This window comes from Barbus barbus (genome assembly GCF_936440315.1).
Source record: "Barbus barbus genome assembly, chromosome: 42".
NCBI lineage: Eukaryota > Metazoa > Chordata > Actinopteri > Cypriniformes > Cyprinidae > Barbus > Barbus barbus.
Genome location: NC_136720.1, coordinates 21,447,585 through 21,470,026, shown reverse-complemented (window position 1 = coordinate 21,470,026; position 22,442 = coordinate 21,447,585). Strand labels below are relative to the sequence as shown.

The window sequence follows — 22,442 nt, the reverse complement described above, 5'->3', positions numbered from 1 at the left end:
TTTTACAAAAAGCCTGATCTGAATGTCAGTGCATTTAAAGTATGTGACGAGGCCATTTTCCTCACAGAAAAAAAGGGTTTTACAGCTTTCATAAGATTTTCCATGCATCTGGATTGTGCCCGATTACACCTGCTGTGCGGATAGTGAGCTTTACCTGAACAGGAAGCCCTTAAGAGATCCGCTGCCATGGTAACAAAGTCACCAGGTGATTAACAGCAATGATGATCATTCATCAGTGCTACTAAAGGTACCATAGTTCATTACCAGCTGTTAACTCGAATGATACAGCAGAATATTTTCCTCAGTGTAGCTTTCTCAGTGCGGCGCTCCCAAACTTAAGTGAGTCAAACCCAGCATGACCTTACCAACCAGTGGCAAGGCCAGATTCACATGGCAAAACTTGAGGATATGCGATTAGGCAAACACTCTCTGTCTTTGTGCAGCATACTAGCTGAACTTAATTGCAGAAGTGGAGCAAGCGGTCAGCTTGGACTGAATCAGCTCGTGTGCTGACAGTCAGAGGGAAGTTTGAGGCTCATAACGTGGTTGATCTGATAGTATAAAGCTTGCTTCCTACAGGATGTGACTCATGATTGTGAGAATGTTTGAGGTGCAGTTACAGATTCACATCCGGCAGTATGAGCAAATAACATTCTCACACAACAATGCAAAAAATGTGCAATTACTCCAAGAATCTCGGGTATACAGATTTTGTTTAATTAGCTGACAATAAAACTCCGTTGGTATCCAAATCAATCAAGTAAAAATGCAATTGATCATGAGTGTACTCACTAGGGCTGCAGCGATACGTCGATGTCATTGATTACGAAAATACATCAATTAGCATGGAATGCGGCGACGAGCCTCACCTTTATCCCATTGCGCAAGCCTGCAGTTATCCCTACTTAAGACCGTTTTTCTGCCATGTTTAAAGCAAAACAAGACTCTAGAGCAGAAGGTAAAGGCTAGTATGGCAATATCACTTCATAGAGTTGTGTTCATACTGCATATATATAGTTGAACTGATGCCTTTACATTGTCATTGCGCTGAATGAACAGAACAGCACGGGACATCAAGTTTGAAACTGTTGTGCTGCTTAATTTTTTGGAACCTGTGTTTCTTTTTTCTTTGATTCTTTGATTAATAAAAAGTTTAAAAGAACAGCATTTATTCAAAATAGAAATATTTTCTAACAATAGAAGTCTTTACCATCAATTTTATCCATTTAACACATCCTTGCTGAATAAAGCTTATTTAACTTTCTTTAAACTTAAAGTATTTTTAAAAAAAGAAAGAAAAAAACATTCTGACCCCAAACTTTTGAATACAAAAAAACTATTTTGACTAAACACTGTTCTTTTTAACTTTTTATTTTTAAAAAATATCACAGGTCCCAAAAGATACAGTATAATAAAAAAAAAAAAAAAAGCAGTACAACGGTTTCCAACATTGATTAAAAATCTGCATATTAGAATGACTTCTAAAGGATCATGTGACACTGAAAATACTGCTTTGCTTCACAGGAATTAATTACATTTTAAAGTATATTAAGATAGAAAACAATTATTTTAAATTGCAATAATATTTCACAATATTATTTTGTAAAATAATATTCAGTATTTTTTATCAAATAGATACAGCCTTGATGAGCATAAGAAACTTCTTTTAAAAAAAATTATTGATTTTTGAACTGCAGTGTATTGCCCAAAAGAGAAAAGTTTTGCTCAGCAAGAAAAAAAAATAGAGTGAACATTGCTCCCACGGGTCCTTAAATTTGATACAACTAAATTGAAGAGTTTAAGGTTTTTAAATGCGTTAAATGGTATAAGAAATTATTTTTCAAATTGCCTTAAATAGATTAAGAATTCTGCAGATACCTTGTAAATAGTAAAATAAAACTCTTTCCTTGACATTCGTTGATATTTGTGTATTGAAAATGTTTTTGATTGACATTTAAGTAAAGTCGTGACGTATTGTCTGAAATGGGCTGAAATTTATGGTCTTTATTTTATTTGGGCTAGTTAAATTAATGTTCGGGCTACCAAAATCTGAAGAGTACCTGCCCAAAGGGCTACCAGGGATTTAGAAATTTTGCGAGCTCTGGGCTCTACAGGAAATAGTGAATGATGCAACATTTAGCTTCCTGTAGTGAGCTTGATGAGGATAAAGATTTCACCTGAGAATGAAAGCAGCTGTGACTACATAACAGAGGTAACTACTGTCCGCAGGAAATAGCTACTGGAATCTAGCAGATTGCCAATTAAAAAATCCCTTGCATCGACTACGTATTCCATTAATTACAGTTTTAAAGACTATAAATCCCATTGACACGACCAAGAGGTTAAATAAGTGTAATCTGAGACGTCGGGTAATGAAGGACATCTGAGCTCCGATTACAGTTGCAGAAGTTGTCGAAAAATGCAAACACTGATATCAATCAGCTACAGTCAGTCAATCAGCTCACACAAAAAAAATATTCCATTCGAAGAAATAAACTTTTGGCATTCCACATGGGCTGAAAAGAGCAAAGGCCATTTGGCTGAAGCACGGGGTGAAAGCCCATGGGGTTCCCAGACCTGACCTTTTGTTGTCCTTTGCCTATCCATAGACATTTAGGCCTGACTCAGGGCTATCGCCATGAGGAACCTGATAGGCCCCTGAGCCTCCTTCTTTCTACCCCTCACCCATACGTTCAATCAGTCAAGGCAATATGCCATACATCTACACATGGTTCTGGTTAGGGCAGAGCCACCCCCAGGGATGGGGGCAACTAGAGGTATCAGACCCCTGACTAGTGTGTTGAGCTGTGGCTTTCAGGCACATTACAAGCTGTGCGATCACTCAAATTTAGAGAGAAGAAAACATGTGGTAAAGTTACTAGTGTGTCCTGGCTTTTATTAACAACACAGAAACCCCTACAGGTTTCTCATACACTGTGAAAAAAAGACTCTTTCTAGATGATCTGCATTCCACTAATCTTCTCTCTCAAGAGAGAGGGTTTTACGTAGTCAGAGCATGCATATAGAGTGGTTCTAGTTATATATTCATTGCTATGTAAAAGGCAGAGACCGTGTTCTCTGAAGAGTCTCACATTTTCTGGAGAAAGAATAATGACTGCAGTGATCTGACCAGCTCTCCTACTGTGCCTTTTATTGGAAGATTTGGTTGTAGGAGCCAGTGAGTTTGAGAAGCCCATTTTTCTTGGAGTAATTTGAAGATTACAGCCTGTGTATTTAGATGTATTTAGGCAGAACTCAAAGAAAAGGGTTTCTGAGATTATGGTCTGCATTTGTAATTGCGCTCTGTGTGGTTTGATCGGCTCCAGTGGTCCAGTTTTGCACCAGGCTATAGTTTAGCTGTCAGGACTGACCCTCAAAAGTAATAAACAACTAATAAATCCATTACATACAAAGATGAATAAAGGGAAATCAAAATGCACAGGTCTTTGCCTGTAACTTCTAAAGAAATTAACTAGGCCATCATGTTTGAAAGAGTTCCAAAAATGAAACTCATGACCTCTTACTGCAAACCTGCATGACTTTCTGTTGAACACAAAAGACTTTTAGCAACATGTCCCATGTGCATTTTCCTCATACAACCTACAGGGAAAGGGGACAGACAATGTCAAGATACCATAAAAAAAGAAGCTCACAACTTGTGCCCTATATTCAATCTTCGACAGAAAACACACGCTTGTTTATCATTGTTGGCAAAGAGGGTTGTGATACATTTGTAATAAGCAGGCAGCTGCAGTGAATGCTCACCATGTGTATCCCAGAGCACATTGTCAACATGTTGTGTTAACAAAAGATTTTTAAGTCTTTAAATCATTCGCAGAGAGGTCTACCTAGAGGTTTCCCAGCAGTAAATACAGGTACATCTCAAAAAATTTGAATATTGTGAAAAAGTTCATTTTTTCTTGTAACTTATTTCAAAAAGTGAAACTTTCATATATTTTAGATTCATTACATGTAAAGTAAAACATTTCAAAAGTTTTTTTTGTTTTAATTTTGATGATTAGAGCTTACAGCTCATGAAAGTCAAAAATCAGTATCTCAAAATATTAGAATATTTACATTTGAGTTTCAATTAATGACCATCCCTACAGAATAAATTACGGGTATCTCTTGTTCTTTGAAACCACAATAATGGGGAAGACTGCTGACTTGGCAATGATCCAGAAGACGAACATTGACACCCTCAACAAAGAGGGTAAGTCACAGAGGGTCATTACTGAAAGGTGTGGCTGTTCACAGAGTGCTGTATCAAAGCATATTAAATGCAAAGCTGACTGGAAGGAAGAATTTGAGTAGGAAAAGGTGCACAAGCAACCGGGATGACCGCAAGCTTGAGAATACTGTCAAGCAAAGCTGATTCAAACTCTCACAAGGAGTGGACTGAAGCTGGAGTCAGTGCCTCAAGAGTCACCACGCTCGGACGTCTTCAGGAAAAGGGCTACCAAGCCACTTCTGAACCAGAGACAACGTCAGAAGTGTCTTACCTGGGCTGTGAAGAAAAAGAACTGGACTGTTGCTCAGTGGTCCAAAGTCCTCTTTTCAGATTAAAGTAAATTTTGCATTTAATTTGGAAATCAATGTCTGGAGTCTGGAGGAAGAGTGGAGAGGCACAGAATCCATGTTGCTTGAAGTCCAGTGAGACGTTTCCACAGTCAGTGATGATTTGGGCTGCCATGTCATCTGCTGGTATTGGTCCACTGTGTTTTCTGAAGTCCACGGTCAACGCAGCCATCTACCAGGAAATTTTAGAGCACTTCATGCTTCCTTCTGCCGACAAGCTTTATGGAGATGCTGATTTCATTTTCCAGCAGGACTTGGCACCTGCCCACACTGCCAAAGGTACCAAAAGCTGGTTCAATGACCATGGTGTTACTGTGCTTGATTGGCCAGCAAACTCGCCTGACCTGAACCAGAACAAGAGGAAGATGAGAGACACCAGACCCAACAATACAGATGACCTGAAGGCCGCTATCAAAGCAACCTGGGCTTCAATTACACCTGAGCAGTGCCACAGGCTGATTGCCTCCATGCCACGCCGCATTGATGCAGTAATTCATGCAAAAGGAGGACCAACCAAGTATTGAGTGCATAGAAATGAACATACTTTTCAGAAGCCTGGCTTTCTTAAAATATCCTTTTTTATTGATCTTATGTAATATTCTAATTTTCTGAGACTGAATTTTGGGTTTTCATTATCTGTAAGCCATGATAATCAAAATGTCAAGAAATAAAGGCTTGAAATATTTCACTCTATGTGTAATGAATCTATATAATATATGGGTTTCACTTTCTGAAATGGGTGACAAAATATTTACCTTTTTCACGATATTCAAATTTTTTGAGATGTACCTGTACATTTCACATTTAGGGAACTGACCATAATTGTTATTACCCACCATATGATGCATTATATCTTTGCAGGAGAGTTTGTTCTCCTCTCTGAACAATGGGACTCTTGTGATGCTCACGAGATGGAGAACTTCACCTCTCGGGAACACAAGGGCAGCACATTTCCATCAACGGTGGAGTAATTTACACAGAAGAGGACGATCTCCGCAGCGATCTGACACATGAGATACACACATGCTAATATCTTGGCTCCGGAAACCACTACGAAAACTACACTTCCTCAATCAGAAAAGGGCATTACTGGTGACGCATTAACAGCTGTGGTGGGAGGACAAGTGGGGAGGGGTGGAGTGAAGTGGACAGGTTGGAGAGGGCTCAAGTTTCTGTCTCTCTGATTAGATGACAAGCATCCAAATGGGCGAAGGAGGCGGGCCAGGAGTGACCCCTCAGCTGGGGCGAGGTGTGTGTTGATGCAAGCAGCAGGTTTAATGTGACAGCGTAGCATTCCTCACGGCCACACAAGATATGTATTGCTCAGCAATGGGCCCAGATGCACAAAGTTCAGGCATCTGCCTGGCAGCCATGTTGTGGATCGCTTCATCTCTTGGGTACTGAATCTAAACTGATGACAAGTGTGTGACCGCATGAAAGTTAATATGCAGTGCCGATTCCTTTGATGAGAAAAGCAAGTCATGGGAGAGAAAAGCAAGTTTGTAAACTATGAACAAAAATATGAAGACAAATTTAAAAAAATTATATAAATGCTTCCTGATGATTATATAAACAATCCCTAACAATGATGATTAAAGTTGATGTCTGTTGCATCACCGGAAACCCAGTGTCAATAATTACAATGGCTAAACTTAATCCATAACAAAAAAAATATTCTCTGCCAGTGTGACTGAAATGTGTATATTCATAATCCCTAGGATCACACAAAGGAATTGATGAAAATCTGCTGCCCTTTGACAAGCCTTAGTAATCTCCTTAGATCCTTTTCATGTAATGACAGCTTTCCTACACAGCTGGGATGAGTCAAGACAGTAGCCTAGCATTTTCAGTTAAAGGGGTCATCAGATGCAAAATTCACTTTAGTGGTTTTTTAAATCCCTATTTTAAAATCCCCTTTCTCAAATCAAGCTGTTCTGAGATTCCTGTCAGAATGACGTAGTTCTGCACAGACCGCTCCCACGATAGTTGATTGACAAGGCTGTCTTACCTTAGACCCGCCCTGAGTGAGCTGAGAGCCGTCCGCCATTGTGTCAACTCTGGTGCATGGGAAGACAATATATCTCCGATTAAATGATTGAGGTGTTTTGTTGATGGATTTAATAATGAATATAGCAGTCGTCATTTACTCCCGACATCTGAGCAGATGAGAGAAGACGCAAAGGATTAACATTATTGTTATTTGCTAATATATCGTTAATATATTGTTATTTATTATTGTGCAGTTGCTTTGACACAATTTACATTGTTAAAAGCGCTATATAAATAAAGGTGACTTGACTTGACATTACTTTTGTTTTGAAGGGAAAGCGCCTATCCCGATCTGCCTAAATGCGTTTATGTTCGCGCGAATCATTTGTGATCCAGCTTCATTTACAGAAGAAGTGAGTATAAGGGTTTTTTTTATGAATCTTTGCAAATCGCCTTTCCTAATAATGTGCTAGTTAGCCAGTTTCGCAGCTGAAGTTTACGGTCTACTCGTCACCCCATGGAAGAGAGGGGCGGTGTCAGCAGAGCTCATTAACATTTAAAGCAACATGGACTAGAATGGCTTGCTGAACAGGGTAAAAAAGTTTTTTTTACACTTCCATTGAGAAATTTTAACCAAAGTATGTTATAGACTTTTCATCCAGACCCTAAAGAATCATATCAGCTTGTGGAAATTGGGCATCCAATGACCCCTTTTTAAAGTATTGTATTTTTTGTTTATCCATTTGATCTTATCAGTAAAAATTTACAAATAAAAAAGAGACACATCAAGAGTCTTCAAAATGTCATTGATTATGTATTGCCATTTATGCCAAGAAACCTCCATACTCAAGGGGGCGATAGAGTTCAATTTGTCTGTGCACGCCAACCAGATATTGTTATTATTCAAGCAAGTTACTAAAAATGTTTTCATTTTGTAATTCTTCAAACTGTGTCTTTGTCATGACAGTTGTTTCTCTGGAAAACTGCCTGTAAAAAAACTGTCAGAGTTTTCGCTAATGCACCATAGCACCCCTCACGTAATTTTCCCAGATTAGCTCGCTGGACTGAAGAGAATGCAGGAGAAAGGGTAAGAGTGGAGAGAAAGAAGAGTATTTTGGATTTCTGCCCGGAGTTAGCGCCCATTGCCCGGGGTGTTTATTAGGGCCCTGTAAAGGGAAAGCACCACTGAGCGCTCAGCAGAGCGGAGCACGGTTCAGCAGAGGTAAATAAGTGGCGCTCAAAATGTAAATCACGCGCTGCTGACACCTTTGTCCCACATGAGAGTTATTTATAGGAACGGGCGAGAGAGAGGTAGTGAGTGTTACAGAGATACAGTCAGGGATTGAGATGCTTTTTCTCAATTTCCCAGAAATATCTGAATAAATACAAAGCAGGAGTAAGAGAGGGAACAAAATCTTGCAGGGTGCATGATAAAGCAATGGGTAGACATCAGTGCCTCCTTTATCCTTGAACAGGAACATTGATAACCAATGACTGCTTCAAAGAACTTAAGATAAGCAAGCTGTTCGGACGCTTGCACGAGATAGGCCGAATCTGCAACTTCCAACCAGAATGCTTGGCCTGGATAATGTCTTCATCTTCTGCCTCTGAAATCAAAGAGGTTTATGAGTGTGAGTGAGGAACAGGAACAAAGTAAGAAGAGTCAGTGACTAATAAGGCTTCGATTCATCTTGATTTGCAAAAAACCTCCAGCAGATGGGAATATGCTACACCGCACGTACACTCAGAGGCGACAAACTCTCCTGTCATGAAGTGCAAGCCAAGGCACAGCAGGTGTAGGTGAGTAACTGAATTAATCGGCTCTCGTGAACACCTGTCTGTTGTCTGGATGAATCAGGCCTTTTTATCAGTCTAACTTTCTCAAAAGGCTGCAAATCACAACTCAACCACATCCTCCTCCATATCCCTATCAAACTGACTCACCATTTCGTCTACGGAAACCAGCAGAACGGAGAGCTAAAGCTCATTATATGTTGTTTGTCATTCTACCCTCTGGCATCACCTGAAAGGTCCTCCATGCTCAAAGACACAAGAGTTGGAGCCTTATCTATGACTGATTGTTCTCATTGTTTTCACAAAAGCCCTATTCGGACAGGACTAGTTTTCTAAGCTACGTTCGAGTTTTGATTCTTATCACCTGACGTCTGCGATTTTCATGTACCAATTCGGATGGGACTAACATCTCCGTGTTTATTACAGAGGTGGGAGGGTCTGTTTTGGACATCTGGTCGTCAGATCACACTCTCTGTATGCGTGCATTGCGTATCATTCGGATTGATTACCATAATCAGACAAATACTATGGTGAAGCTAAATGGCTAGTATAGCAAAACCATGTTAATGTGTGGTTACTTTACTTTTACTTTAGTTATATATTTGTAGTAAACCCGTGTTTAATTTTCATAAAGGTACATATGTAATTAAAACTATTTAATTGAGTGCAGAAATTAACGCGAATAATTTTACCTGACGCTGATATTACAATAGCCAGTTTTAACAGTTTACGTGATCTGGCTCTTGATTTTATTATTATTTTAATTTTTTTTTCTTCCTTTGCCGAGAGGCAAACATATCAAATGTGCGCACGGTAAGAGCGTCTACAGTAATTCACGTTGGCCAAAACACACAAGGAAACGCGTTGTGAAAAAGATAATTAACTGGCAATCACAGACATCGCATTCGGACGGGATTAGTTTTGTCAGAGGATTATTGAGTTTGCTGAAAAACAGTAGGCAATTTGCTCTGGAATTATTACAGAGGTTGTCTGAGAAAAACACAGACATGGCAGATTCGGATGGGATTAAAATCACCAAGTACGTCTGTGAAACACAAATTTCTCTAACGACCCTCTGTAAAACTAGTCCCGTCCGAATAGGGCTAAAGACTATGCACGAAGACCACACAAAGGAACAGCTTATTGTAATTATGAACCCCAGTGGTAGCATGCTAGTAGGTCATTGTTTGAAAAGGGGGAAGACCAGTTGTGATAACTAAGACATTTGGGCTCTTCTTTGATCCTCTTTGGTAAAGAAAACTTTTTCAAAACGGAGCAAGTAACAGTTAATCATCGATTTGACCTCAACCAGCCTACACATGTCTGCAACTCAGCAAGGAGGAGAAAACAAGGTGTTAATGTTGAAAATGTTATGCCCTCAATGGGCACAGCTTCCCTACATAGCTGAAGAAGAAGTACTAAATGAGCTACAGCTAGAGGCAATATCATTCGCATTTGAAATGACCCATTTGAGACGGTACTTTTGTCGAATGTGCTAGTCATAAGACCTTTTGGTGATGTGTCAAGCAGAGTTCAACTTTATGCAAATGCATAATGATGTGATTTGGGCAACTACCAATAAAGAGTGGAGCTCACATAATACACCTCCTAACACAGTTAGGTACGACAGTCGAGAAAGAACACCTAACAACCAAGTGAAACTTTGTGACTTCCAACAATTCAATCTTTGTCAGTCCTTTTCTCTAAGAGGTGGGATACATCTATGCACTTCAAGTTCAAATAAGTAAAGTTTGATTCATAGGACGAACAGAGTTTGAAAGTAAAGTGGAACAAGGAAGCAAGCATTGCTGACCCATCTAGGGCAAAAGCCACAGTGTTTGTAAGCACTGACAGCACAGAGTAAACTTCCTCATCAGATGTTTTACACACAGGAAGCTGAAAGCTTCCTTTTCCTTTTTGATGATACAAATGCAAAGGCAGAATAGACAGCAGCAAAACAAGAACATCAGACAGCGCAAGAGAGCTGCAGAGAAAATTGAGATGCTTCGTAAACTGAGGTCCAAATTCTTGGATGTTGATCAAAGTAGCACAGTTGGTCTATTAATAGGCATGCAGTTGACGATACAGAACTCTGTTAAAGTAAAACTTGTAGAATACCAGATAGTACAGTTAATAATGAAATCTTGGGAAACAAGGCTTTCAGTCAATGACGTAACAAGCTTTATGTTGTTAAGGGTGTTCACTGATCATCAGGGCTGCCTCAAATCCATTAAGCCTGAAAGTGGAGTGAATATGTTTGTTCTTGCCATCACAAGCCTCGGAGCAAAGCGTACCAGATTAGGGCATCAGGCCTGCATTTCTTCGGCTTGGGAGAATCACATGTGAAGCGTCACGGCACTGCCATTCTGACCGGCTCTGTCTGGAATCAGAAGAACTCGTAGCGATGAGGATGGCCCAACAAGAACAAAAGTGCAGGTCTTTTGCTGTCCGTTCCAATGGCGTACAGCAGACAATGAGAGCAGAGAGGATGTCACATGGACAAGAGCCCAGGAAGATTATTTTAGACAACAGATTTTAGGTAACACTGGAGCTCTAGTTAGGGATTTTTTTTTACACAATCCAAAACTGCTTTTTATGCAGAGTGAGCCTTTGAGCACTATACTCCAATATTTATGAAGCTGGAGGTGGACGAAATGTGCACTGAATGTTTTAGACTGTCTATCCTATTCACATTTATACACACAATGAAACCAAGAGTAGGATTATCTACATATGCGGAACATAATTTGGTCAGACGGATGGCCACTGGTGCTCATCTCTCCCTTAACCCCACTAACCTATGCAGGGCCACAGACAGGTCACCATCACGTGGGAACGTCCAGCAAGGCAGGAACCAGCCACCTGACTGTCACATTCCACACGGGAGAGGCAGAAGACAGAAAAACTGCTGCAAGGGAAGGAATGTTAAAGGGTCATTGGGGACTTAGTAGGAAGTAGTTTTATAAGGAAATGGATTCAGATTTTACACAATTGCAGGTGAAATACACAAGAATAGTATTCATAGAACAACAATCACTATCATTTCACACTAAGAATCAAGTGGATTTCTATAGAATTTACATATTTAGAAATTGCATAACTCAACCAATCAAAATAGAGCTTGCCAGATCGTCAAAGTCTATGTGCAATATCCACAAATCGTGGCTGTGCCATTCGAGACGCGATATACAATGACATGGGAGGGTCCCCGTGACCAACATAGAGCGTCAATGTACAGTTGGGTACAACAGCTGAACTGAGATTGTGCCACACTTCTTGTTTTTTTTAATTCCTGAAGCTCATATGAGAGCTAAAACATTCCCTCGGGCCAACTCTGCCCCACGTCATTACCCAAAACTGTCTGCTCCAGTTCTGACCATGGAGTGGAACGACAGCGGCAGATGAGGTGTGGCTATTTTTAGCTTGTAAATGGGGGAAGAAAATCAAGATTCTGGAATGAATGAATGCTTTTTATTTTTTGCATGGACAACCTCTCAACACTGAGAGGTGTCCAGAATGATGTATACTACTGCAGAAGATGACCTAAGCCTGAATTAAGTTAACCTCCGGCAGGAGAGGACGTCCTAGTTTTGCACCCACAACAGGGGGTTTAACACGTAATGACGTAACAGACCCTGACAACCCAATAAACTGCATTTCTAAAGGTGTGACAGTGCTAAAATATCCCTGACATTTAGCAGAAACAGCCTGCCGCAGCTCCAATTAAACAAGACGCATTCCTTTGGATTGAGTGGAACACTATCACATACTTGTAATGAGATTTGGAAGAGAGGGAAAAACAGCATTTTCTGTAAATTCCAGACTTTCTTGGGAAAATTAGCATGCTATGCACTCACATTGGTCTGATGAAAGAACAAACTCAGTTATAGCCAGGTCTGCTACATATCCTGACTTGCTTTACTTTTACAGACAACCTATGATATGATCTGCACATGAAACTGATCTATACACTTCATAAGTCTGAGCTCTTACTTAAAGAGAGAGAAGTAGACTTGGCCCAAAATGTACTTGAAATCTGTAAATGCAAATGCTTCAAGCTATGCAAGCTCAATTTCACACATCTATTTTACACTGCACTAAAAGGTCTTCAGGACTTTCTGTTAACCATTTCAGCCAAGCACTTCTGAAAAAGTAACCTACTTTTAGGGTTGCAAAGGGGTGGAAAATTTCCAGTAAATTTCTGGAAACTTTAAAAATAAAAATAAAAATCCTGGAAGATTCCAAAAAACCCTAGAAAGTTTCCAAAATTTCTGGAATGTTTCCTAAATTTATTGGAAATTTTCTAACTTTTTGCAACCCTACTTCTTATACTTATCAAACTCCAAAATATCTTGCATCCGTACAGCTATTCTGAGCTTTCAGCTTGGTTTGTGGTTGGGTGAGGCAGACAATACTAGAGGGAGCCTCATTCAATCGAATGTCCCCATCCTTCACATTTTTTTTTGTCCTCTTTTAAAGCTGACGTTCTGCCACAAGAATCCAGAGAATGTGAACACGAAACAGCCACTGAAATCTGGGAGGAGTTGCGGGTCCAACCATCCCACTCTGCAAAAAAACACTTCAAGAGCAGCCTCTAAGATGCTCGTCATACAGGATACAAGGCTTACATGCTTCAAAATGTAGGGTATGCTACGTCATTGGAATGAAATCACAGAATGAAAAACTGAACCCCCTTCTGAACAGTCAGAATCAATCTGACAATAACTGCAATCCATTTGATTAACTAATCAGCATATTATACATGTAATTGGACTAACGATTTTAACTGATCAGCACCCCTATTAGAATATGTGCATTAAATGGTGATGACGCACAGCTGACAACAAACTAGAACAAATGGGGTCAGTAGGGTGAAGGTAATTGAGGGTGAGACTGAATGGTAAAAGCACTATGTGTGTGTGCAAACAGCATCTTAAGAGGCTTATTGAATAAAATGAGGGGCAGTTAGGACAAGGGGGTGAGGTAAGCAATGAAACGTGAGGAATTTATTGCCCTCCCATTGTGACCTTTAACACACTTACGCTACCTACAAAACTACCAGCACAGAGAGACAATGATGTATGCAACGCGAGAGATCAAACTGGATTTTGAAACTGTCTTGAAACTTGAATTACAGCATTCCATATCACAAGCTATAGATCAGGATCTCAAAGAGGAGATGAGCACAGTGTTGCAGGACAGGGCTCCAACAAGCCTCAGCAGGCAAAAAAACTTCCATGTCAGAGACAGACAAGCAGCTGTATGAGATTATGCATTCTTTTGGAAGGAGTACAACCTGCTTTATGTTACCTGTGAAGTATTTACAGTGGACCTGTCCTTTAGAGAGTTACTATGCAGGCATACACTAACTTGCTTGTTACGATACACTACTCAAACCATTTGTTGAAATTAAGCTGCATTCAAAATGTCATGGTACTGACATCACAGCCATTAACAGAGTAAAAAATAAAATGCTACAAAAGTTTAAAATGCTTTACAGAGCAAATATCAAGTTATCACATGGAGCGAGGCTGAGGGGAACTGACAGACTCAGTAGTAGGAAATAGATTTATTATGAATCTAGTGAGAAGTGAAACCGCAACAGCCTCCAAACTTGGGTGGAAGGCGAGAAAGACAAGAGAATCTCTTTAAGGAAAGAGCTGTCCAAGTAAGTGTTGAATGCACACATTTACTGCTTTGCATACACTTTTCTGTCATTGTGCAACTGTAGAGGTTTAAAAAAAGATTACCTTGGAAAAAACATCAGATTCACAAGTGGAGATAAAACAGCACAAGTGAAACTTAATGCCAATCAGATAGCATCTAACAATGGCACGGCCCTCAGTATATTTCCATTTATAATGACATCTTTTTTTCCTTCCAGCCCATGTAAGACACAATGGATAAACACACATACACGCGGGCCAGTACTGTAAATGAGGAAGGAGATCAGCGCTTGCAAATGAAGGAAGCGTTGCTCCTGTCTTTGTCTTTCTCACTCCTTTGGAAAAAAAATGGATTTCAACAATGAAAAGGGAAACGGCTATGGCTAGGATCCATGGGATTGGATTTCTTCCTCAACTGTTCCCCTAACATCCTCTGCATTATTCACAGATGACGACATTCTCTCTGGGGCATGTCTCTTTTAAACCAACCCGGTGTTTAGGCACCTCCTGCACAAATTCCTGCACTGTGCAATCTCACAGCTAGCATATGGTGATAAGGCTGATGGCGCGACAGCCGCATGGTTTTAAATAGTTTAGGGTCAAAACCTCAGTCAACAACTTGCATCTGAATGGGAGTATACATTTGTGAAGCGCATAAATGTATGGACATAGGACCCCGTGTGAGTGTGTGCGCATGTGTTTAGACAACTAATTGCAAGTGGTTTCCATTCCTCACGTCTGCTGGAAAAGCTCATGAAGGAAAAAAAGCGTGTGATGTGTGGAGAAGTGGATGATAACCAGCTTACAGACCATTAGGGAACTAAAATCATATAAAAAAATCACGCACAACTTCACAATTTTTACCAAAAAATGGGTAAGAGAATGTTAGAGTGAAGATGAGAGAACAAACATACACAAATCAGAATTAAGAAAGTGGTATTTGCTTTTTTTCAATGGTTTCATCATCTGAAATTTATAAGCCAAATCACCAAATCTCTCATTTAACAGGCCACACAATTTGAAGCATCATCAATGTTTGTAGCACAAACTGTGCAGGACAAATTACACACCAACGTTTAATACTGAGGGTCAGGGGTTTGTTAACCAAACATGAGTAATACTATGTGGTGCTTGCTAAGTGAAGATTAACATCACATCTAAAATACTATGCACCATGCTTTGTTTCAGCTCTGTAACTATTTGGCATTTTAGAAAAACATTTGGCAGAGAGATAGATGGGAATGAAGTGAAAAGACGGAGGGGGGACTGAATTCTTCACAGTACATTTAGCTCTTGCTCGCCCTTTCATGTCTTTACTATTATAATTCAGCTGAATAGAAAAACAAAAGCGTAAAGGGATGCCTCGGCTCCCATTAGGACAGCCCTTGCTCGCATCTCCCTGAATCCATGAGGAATGAATTGGGGGGGGGGGGGTTGGCCTTTGTCATCCTACTAGCTCATCTATGATTCAACACATACCAAGGCTATGAGGACAAGAGAGACCCATTTTTAATCCAATAAAAATATTCAGAGTGATAAGGATTTACTGATGCATGCTGGGTAACTAAAGCCACTATTCAAACAACTGATAGCACAATTTTAAGTAACTTGCTACTAAATACGTAATAACTGCATCCTAATTGAGGAACTGGAGAACATTAGAATTTCAGACAAATAGGAGGAAACGTTTGAGTCAATCCATGGAAAGAAATTAATTCCCTAGTGATCTCAAATGCGAGAAAAACAAGCTTGGCAGATGAATCCGCTCTGGGAAATAAAGCAGTTTAGATGTCTCATTGACAAAGTTGACTAGATAATCTTCTTTCCTCTTCTGCATCCAAGAAAAGTTTATTTTACTGATGCCCAGTAAGACTTCAAATACTTTACAACTACTAAAGTGTCCTGAAAATGAAAGAGAGAGAGTGAGAAAGAGAGAGGGAGTGGGGGCGGACACAAAGCAACCCTCCCTGATGTACTAGCATTGCTCACCCCTTGATTCTTTTCCTGCGCCCTCCCTTTGTCAAAGCAATCTTGGGGTTTCCATTGGCTAGACCTCTGCTCCTGCTTGCCCTTTGACCCTTGAATTACTTAAGAGTTGGTCTAAAGACCTTGATCCATCTTTAAATGCAGAGCACATCCCCCTTTTAGCAAGTGTCCACACTTCATAATACTACTTTGCTTCCAATGCACATCGGTTCAAACCCCTCCTCCTGACGTCACTGGCACCATCCACTCTTACATTCCACAGTCTTCCACCCCACCCACACTGCATATTTTACACACTTTCATCCGTATGTGCATTGACATGTTTATGCAATGGTTTAAATCTATGAGCGCTTGTGATGAATTACTAAAACAGTCTGATATCAGTCTGCCCATTGTGCATAACGCTTCAGTTTATGCACAAGGACCTTCACCAGGCAACTAACAACAATCCATCTTTATCTGTGTGCAGTTATACTTGCTCCATGAAAGGTCCATACGGAGTAGAAACTAGATACCAGGACGAACACAGAGGGTCTTGTGATATTTAGAGGAAACACTCGAGCCTGTATGTAATGAGATCCAACTGAGTTTCACTTGCCAAGACCCAATTTGTCAGATTTAGATGTCAAGGTGTTATTAAAAAAAAGAAAAAAAAGAAAAGACAGCTCTGGCCTAATGCAACTCTACTCTTGGTTTGAATCTAAAATAGCTCTGTCAAGACAGTAACAGTCTAATCAATGCAAATAACATTTTGCAAGTAAATGAATGTAGATGTGAGCATGTGACCAACACAATGTCCAGTTGAACACTTGCAATGGTCTGGAAGTTACAAACCTCAGAATTCAAAGTGTCTGTGTCAATAAATCAGATGTGATATTACTTGGATAAGTTATTGTTAAAATATTGATGTTAACTAACATGCTCTGCCGTGACAGTATAAGCAAAAACTTCAAAAGCAAAAAAAAAAAACAAATAAATACAAATACAGTGGTTCTCAACAAGGCGGCCACAAAATTATTTAAATGAATAGATTATTATTAACACAATTTGTATTAATATTACAAAAAATTAGTTATTGAAACTTCTAGAATTTAAAAAAAAAGAATTGTTATTGAGGCTTTGAGTAAAAAAGATTGAGATCAATTGCGCTAACACTATACTGCCCCTTGTGGCAGCACTGAAAATGCAACATGTAGCCTACACGGTTTAAATTTGCGATCTGTCTAATTTTTTTATGCAAAAATGAACAATATAAATCAAGCTAACATCTGCATTCAAGAACAATATGAATTTAACCACTTCCTGATATGCAAGTTTGACTTTATCAGGAATCCATCCATATGACAATACAATGCTTTATTGGGCGGTTGCTCTGCACGTTTAATAAACGAACTCCAGCTGGTTCAAAATGCAGCAGCTAGAGTTCTTACTAGAACCAGGGAGTATGACCACATTAGCCCGGTTCTGTCAACACTGCACTGGCTCCCTATTAAACATTGTATACATTTTAAAGATATTGCCAATTACCTATAAGGCCCTGAATGATTTGGCACCTCAGTATTTGAGTAAGCTCTTATCACACTACAGTCCTTCACGTCCGCTGCGATCTCAAAACTCTGGCCATTTGATAATACCTAGAATATCTAAATCAACTGCGGGCGGGAGATCGTTTTCCTATTTAGCGCCCAAACTCTGGAACAATCTACCTAACACTGTTCGGGAAGCAGACAGACTCTGTCAGTTTAAATCTAGATTAAAGTATGCGTGAACCGGAAGTTGCTGCCAACTTTATTTCACTGCAGTGACGTATTTCCAGCAGAAACGGAATACTGAGTAGAGGGCAGGGTTTTATTTTAGCGCTCGTCCTCTCTATCTCTCACTCATAGCAACCTAACGGTCGGAGGGGTGTGTTTAAAGATATTCTGCCCAAGCCGTCAAACTGATGTCATCAGAAAAGGAACGCCATTCCAGAGCGGAAGTAAATGTTCAGATTTTGAATAAAGATAACCAAGACAATTTTTTTCAGCGGATTAACTTGCACGAATTAATTAATTGTTCACATCAAGACTAGTAATGTGCGATAGTAAAGTAAATAAAGTCAATTTTGATTACATGCAGACTTTAAAGACCCATCTCTTTAACTGGCTTACACATAATACACTATCGCATTTCTATAATTCAAATCAGTTAAAGGATTGTTAGGCTGCATTAATTAGGTCAACCGGAACAGGGAACACTTCCCAAAACACCTGATGTATTTGTTACATTGTTAGAAGAATGGCATCTACGCTAATATTAGTCTGTTTCTTTCTTTTTCCGAGGTCACCGTAGCCACCCAGATCCAGAGTGTATCCAGATCAGATGGTCACTGAAGCCACCCGGATCCAGTCCGTATCCAGATCAGATGGTGGATCAGCACCTAGAGATGACCTCTACAGCCCTGAACGTCAGCGAAGACCAGGACAACTAGATGAGCCCCAGAGACTGATCCCCAGTGAAGACCCTATCTCCTAGACGGCCATCGGGACAAGACCACAGGAACCAGATGAGTCCTTTGCACAATCTGACTCTGCTGCAGCCTAGATTTAAACTGCTGATTTTGTCTGGCCAGAGGTTTCCCCGTCTAAATACTGTAAAGCTGATATAAAGCCACCCAGCTTTATATCAAGCTGATGTAAAGCTGCTTTGACAAAATTTGCATTGTTAAAAGCACTATACAAATAATAGTGACTTGACTTGACTACAATTGTGCTTTGCATTCTCAGCATTGCTGCAGGCGGTGCTATAGGATGTATAAGCGTAAAATGTCTTCATTTTATCTTTCAGGTCAACTACTGTAATGGCAGAGCAACAGTCTGAAGAGAACTTTGCTGACTCATTTAGTTAACATGTTGGCATTTTTACAGCTAACTATCTGAATAAGCATGTACAACAAGACCATGCATGACAGGATCACTTACATAAACGTACAGTATGTTTTGGGCCTAACCTGCAACTTCACCAAAGTTGTTCTTCACCCTCATCCTGTAGGGGCACCATAAGAACCATGACCACAAAACTGCACAAACAAGTTACACCAACATGACTTCCTGTTGTAAGCCTAGCATTCATTTTTGAATTGATCGCTTTGTTGTGTTTCACAGGAGCACTTTGAAGAGTTCACATCAAACAACTTAGACATCATCTGCAATTAATGAAAGGTGAACATAGTTGATAGCATGGTAGCTTCTTACCTGAAGTTCACACCATGCTACTTCCACCGTAGTCTCCGTGTCCAAGCCCTTGTAGACGGTTTTGAACGAGCCGCGTCCAATCTCAATGTCAAATTTGAGGAAACGCCCATCGGGTGAGGTGCCCACAGCTTTGGTCTCCACTTCTTCATCCTCCTGAACCTTTTTCTCAGCCTCCCTCTGCTCAGCTTCAGCACGGGCCCTCGCCGCCCCTTTCTCCTCCTCTTCCTCCTCACGTTTGTCTGCTACTCTGCTCTCCTGCTCCTTGTCGCCCACATCGCTGGGCTCCTTCTCTGCCATACCAAGGGCCTCACTCTGCCTCACACCCACATCCTGCACAGATGGGCTCTGTACCTCCACAATCCCATCAACCCCAGCAGCTCTTGCATGTTCTTCCAATACAACACCCGAAACACCCACTTGGGTGTCGATGGTAACGTCAGGGGCCGAATGCAACACCGCAGGCACAATGAACTGCTCGCAGTCCGGAGGCGAGGTGAGGAAGCAGGCTTTGCTGGGCATGTCGAGGGCTGTGGCATTGGAGTCACAGATGACACTACGCCTAAAAAATCTGTGCTCAGCCGTCTTCAGATCTTTATCCATGGTGTGGCGTCGTTTTCTGACCTCCGTGTCTAGCTTCTCACCCACCAGTGAGTCCGAACCGGAGCCGTTCACATTCTTTGGAGGTGGAGGGGCCAAGAAGGTCACCACCTTGTTGGGATTTTCCAACGACATCTCTCCAGGCAAAAAAAAAAACTAACTTAAATGTATAAATAAATTATGATGAAAAAACTCAAATGTAAACCTTGACCTTTTGCGGAAATTTTCTCTTTCCGCTTTTGACTGTGGCACAAAAAGCCTATGAAAAAATAAAATAAAAGCTCACGTGAACCACAGTTTGCTGGAAGGCCCCCTCCGTGGGGTATTCCTTACTAACAGTTACTCTTACAGTGTAAAGGGCCAGAGCCCAAGAGAGGAGGTGTTCTTTTATAAACGTAAAAGAACAAGACACAGTCACTGAGAGGCAAGCACTGATGGTGACAGACAAAAACTGTCAAATCCACTTCATCCATCCTGCAGTGACCCGGAGACAGCTGTCATTGGGCATAAGGGACCGCAAGAGGGAAAAGGGCAAGAGCCTTAATATTCTTCAGACCTTCAGTGCAGGAAACCTGGCTCCGAAACCCAAAAACCAGGTCCAGGTTTACTACAAGAGACATATAAAGAACATATTAATTGCACACTCCTGGTTCAAAAGCACTAAAAGCTGTTCTCCATTCTAATAAGCATTTTAAATTTATAATAACAGCATCACTTATCTGAGAAATAATACACAATAGCTTATGTTTCAACTAAAGACATTTTTAAACAGCACTACATTTTCAGTATTACGTTTAAAGCAGCTACAAAAGTTGACATTACATGCAAACGTAAGCTACTTCGAAACCTTTTGCTAACTCGGGTTTCTGTGCGTGTGACTGCTGGGCTTTCACAGGTGTTCAGTTTCAATCGTATACATATAAAAAATAAAATGTTGTGCCTCAAAATGTCAACAAAACAAACCCGTGTAATGGATGAACACGTCTACTGCGCACGCGGGGGTCGCGAGACGGGTCGCCCTGGTTACGTGGGGTGGCCAGCTGAGATTTGGGGGATTTTTGTAATTCTCCAGCAAAAGACAAGAACAAAACTCAAACAATATCTGGCGTATTTTGCATTTTGGACGCATTTAAATGATTATAAGCTATCAGCGACGTTTTTGAAAAGTTGGCAAGTAACGGCGAACGTTGGTCTCGAGCTCGTTCTGAAAATAATGCCACGCGCGTTTAATAGCGTTTTTTGAACAGGAAGCGCTACAGACGCAAAATACCAGACTATAAAACACAATGGATATTTAATATTGTGTGCCTGTCAACCCATAATAAACAAGCAAAGGCTTATAAAATTTCTGCTGCAATGAAAGCGATTACCTTTCGTATCGTCATATCCATTCCCCTCTGATGTAGACAAAGCGACAGCTGCATTTGCTTGAGTTGACCGAGCGAGAAATTTAACAGAAATAATCGCCAAATATTTATAAAGACAAAAAGGAATCACGGCTGGAAACCAGAATGATCAGAAAATACAAATTCCATAGATTTAGCAGAGCTACGCGTTCATCGTGCTGTTTGCTCTACAGGCCAAGTTTAACACGGGTTGATGCAATGACTACTAAATTCGGTATCCAGCGTAATGATGTATCCCGTGATAAAACATTATGACAAATCAACAACAGAGTCCGGTTCCGGTCGACTCCACGCGGATCCGCTGCAAACCACCGATTTTCCTCCGTTCACGTGAACAATGCAACAACATCCACTGCGGTTCGCGTTCGCTGCTGTCGTTATCCTTATGAAGCAGTCGACAAATGACAACTGGTAGTCTCCATATGCCGCATTAGGGTTTCTCTGGAAGTGCTGCTCTTGGATCGGGTGGTGTTATTAAGACTCCAGTCTGTCACGTTGGGTTTAGCTCCGCTGCTGCTGCTGTCGTCTACCCTCCCACTGAATCCTGACAGCAGAGACGCCAGCCGACAGTGTCTCACAACGGCCTGAAGAGGTCGCTGTTTCATTCCTCAGTTTATTTACAAAATTGCTGTGCAAAAGTTGATTCCTTCCCTCAGCAGCAGGTTCAAATGAATGCAGTTTTCTTCACGTTGCCTATACTTTTGTTTGCAATGCTAATTCTTATTTTGTCCTAAAATGTGTAAGAAACTGACATTCTCAATATCAGTGTATCCTTATCTAATTGTTTGACAGGCGGTGTTGTGTAATGCATGTCAGTTGCACACTCTCTTATCTGAAGTGCTTATTAAGAGCTTGCTTCAAGTTGGACCACAGCAGAGATGCCAATGCATCTCGTTTGCCCTGGCATGGAATTCTGTTTTTCTCCCATGCGCTAATTAACAGTAAATCTGCGAGCAATCAGGCTGTTAAACTTAAACTTCTGGCACATGTGCTTTTTTTACTGTACAAATAAAAGGCTTTTCAAATTCCAGCACGTTCCATGCAACAAAAATATTGCAATTTATTACAGATGATGGGCATTAAATGATGCATGAAACTGTTAACAGTCCTTCGGGAAAAAAAGTGCATGCACATCTATTGGAAGATAGTAGATAATTAGTAATATGAAGCATGAAGCAAATTTAAAATGCTAT

General features: G+C 40.5%; 1 protein-coding gene across 2 annotated transcripts in view; it reads right to left on the bottom strand.

Annotated features, from left to right (window-relative positions):
- LOC306861545 (serine/threonine-protein kinase WNK1-like) overlaps positions 1–21,801 on the bottom strand; it is a 76,416-nt gene extending 54,615 nt beyond the window's left edge. For both annotated transcript variants that reach the window (XR_013783477.1, XM_079403869.1), the window contains exons 1-2: positions 21,214–21,801; positions 19,247–20,450 (exon numbers count right to left, since the gene is read on the bottom strand). Coding sequence is in view for 1 of the 2 variants with exons in the window: in XM_079403869.1 (XP_079259995.1) it covers positions 19,247–19,978 (732 nt within the window). In the remaining variant the exon portion in view is untranslated. The remainder of the gene's footprint in view (positions 1–19,246; positions 20,451–21,213) is intronic.
- Between the last annotated feature and the right edge of the window lie 641 nt (positions 21,802–22,442).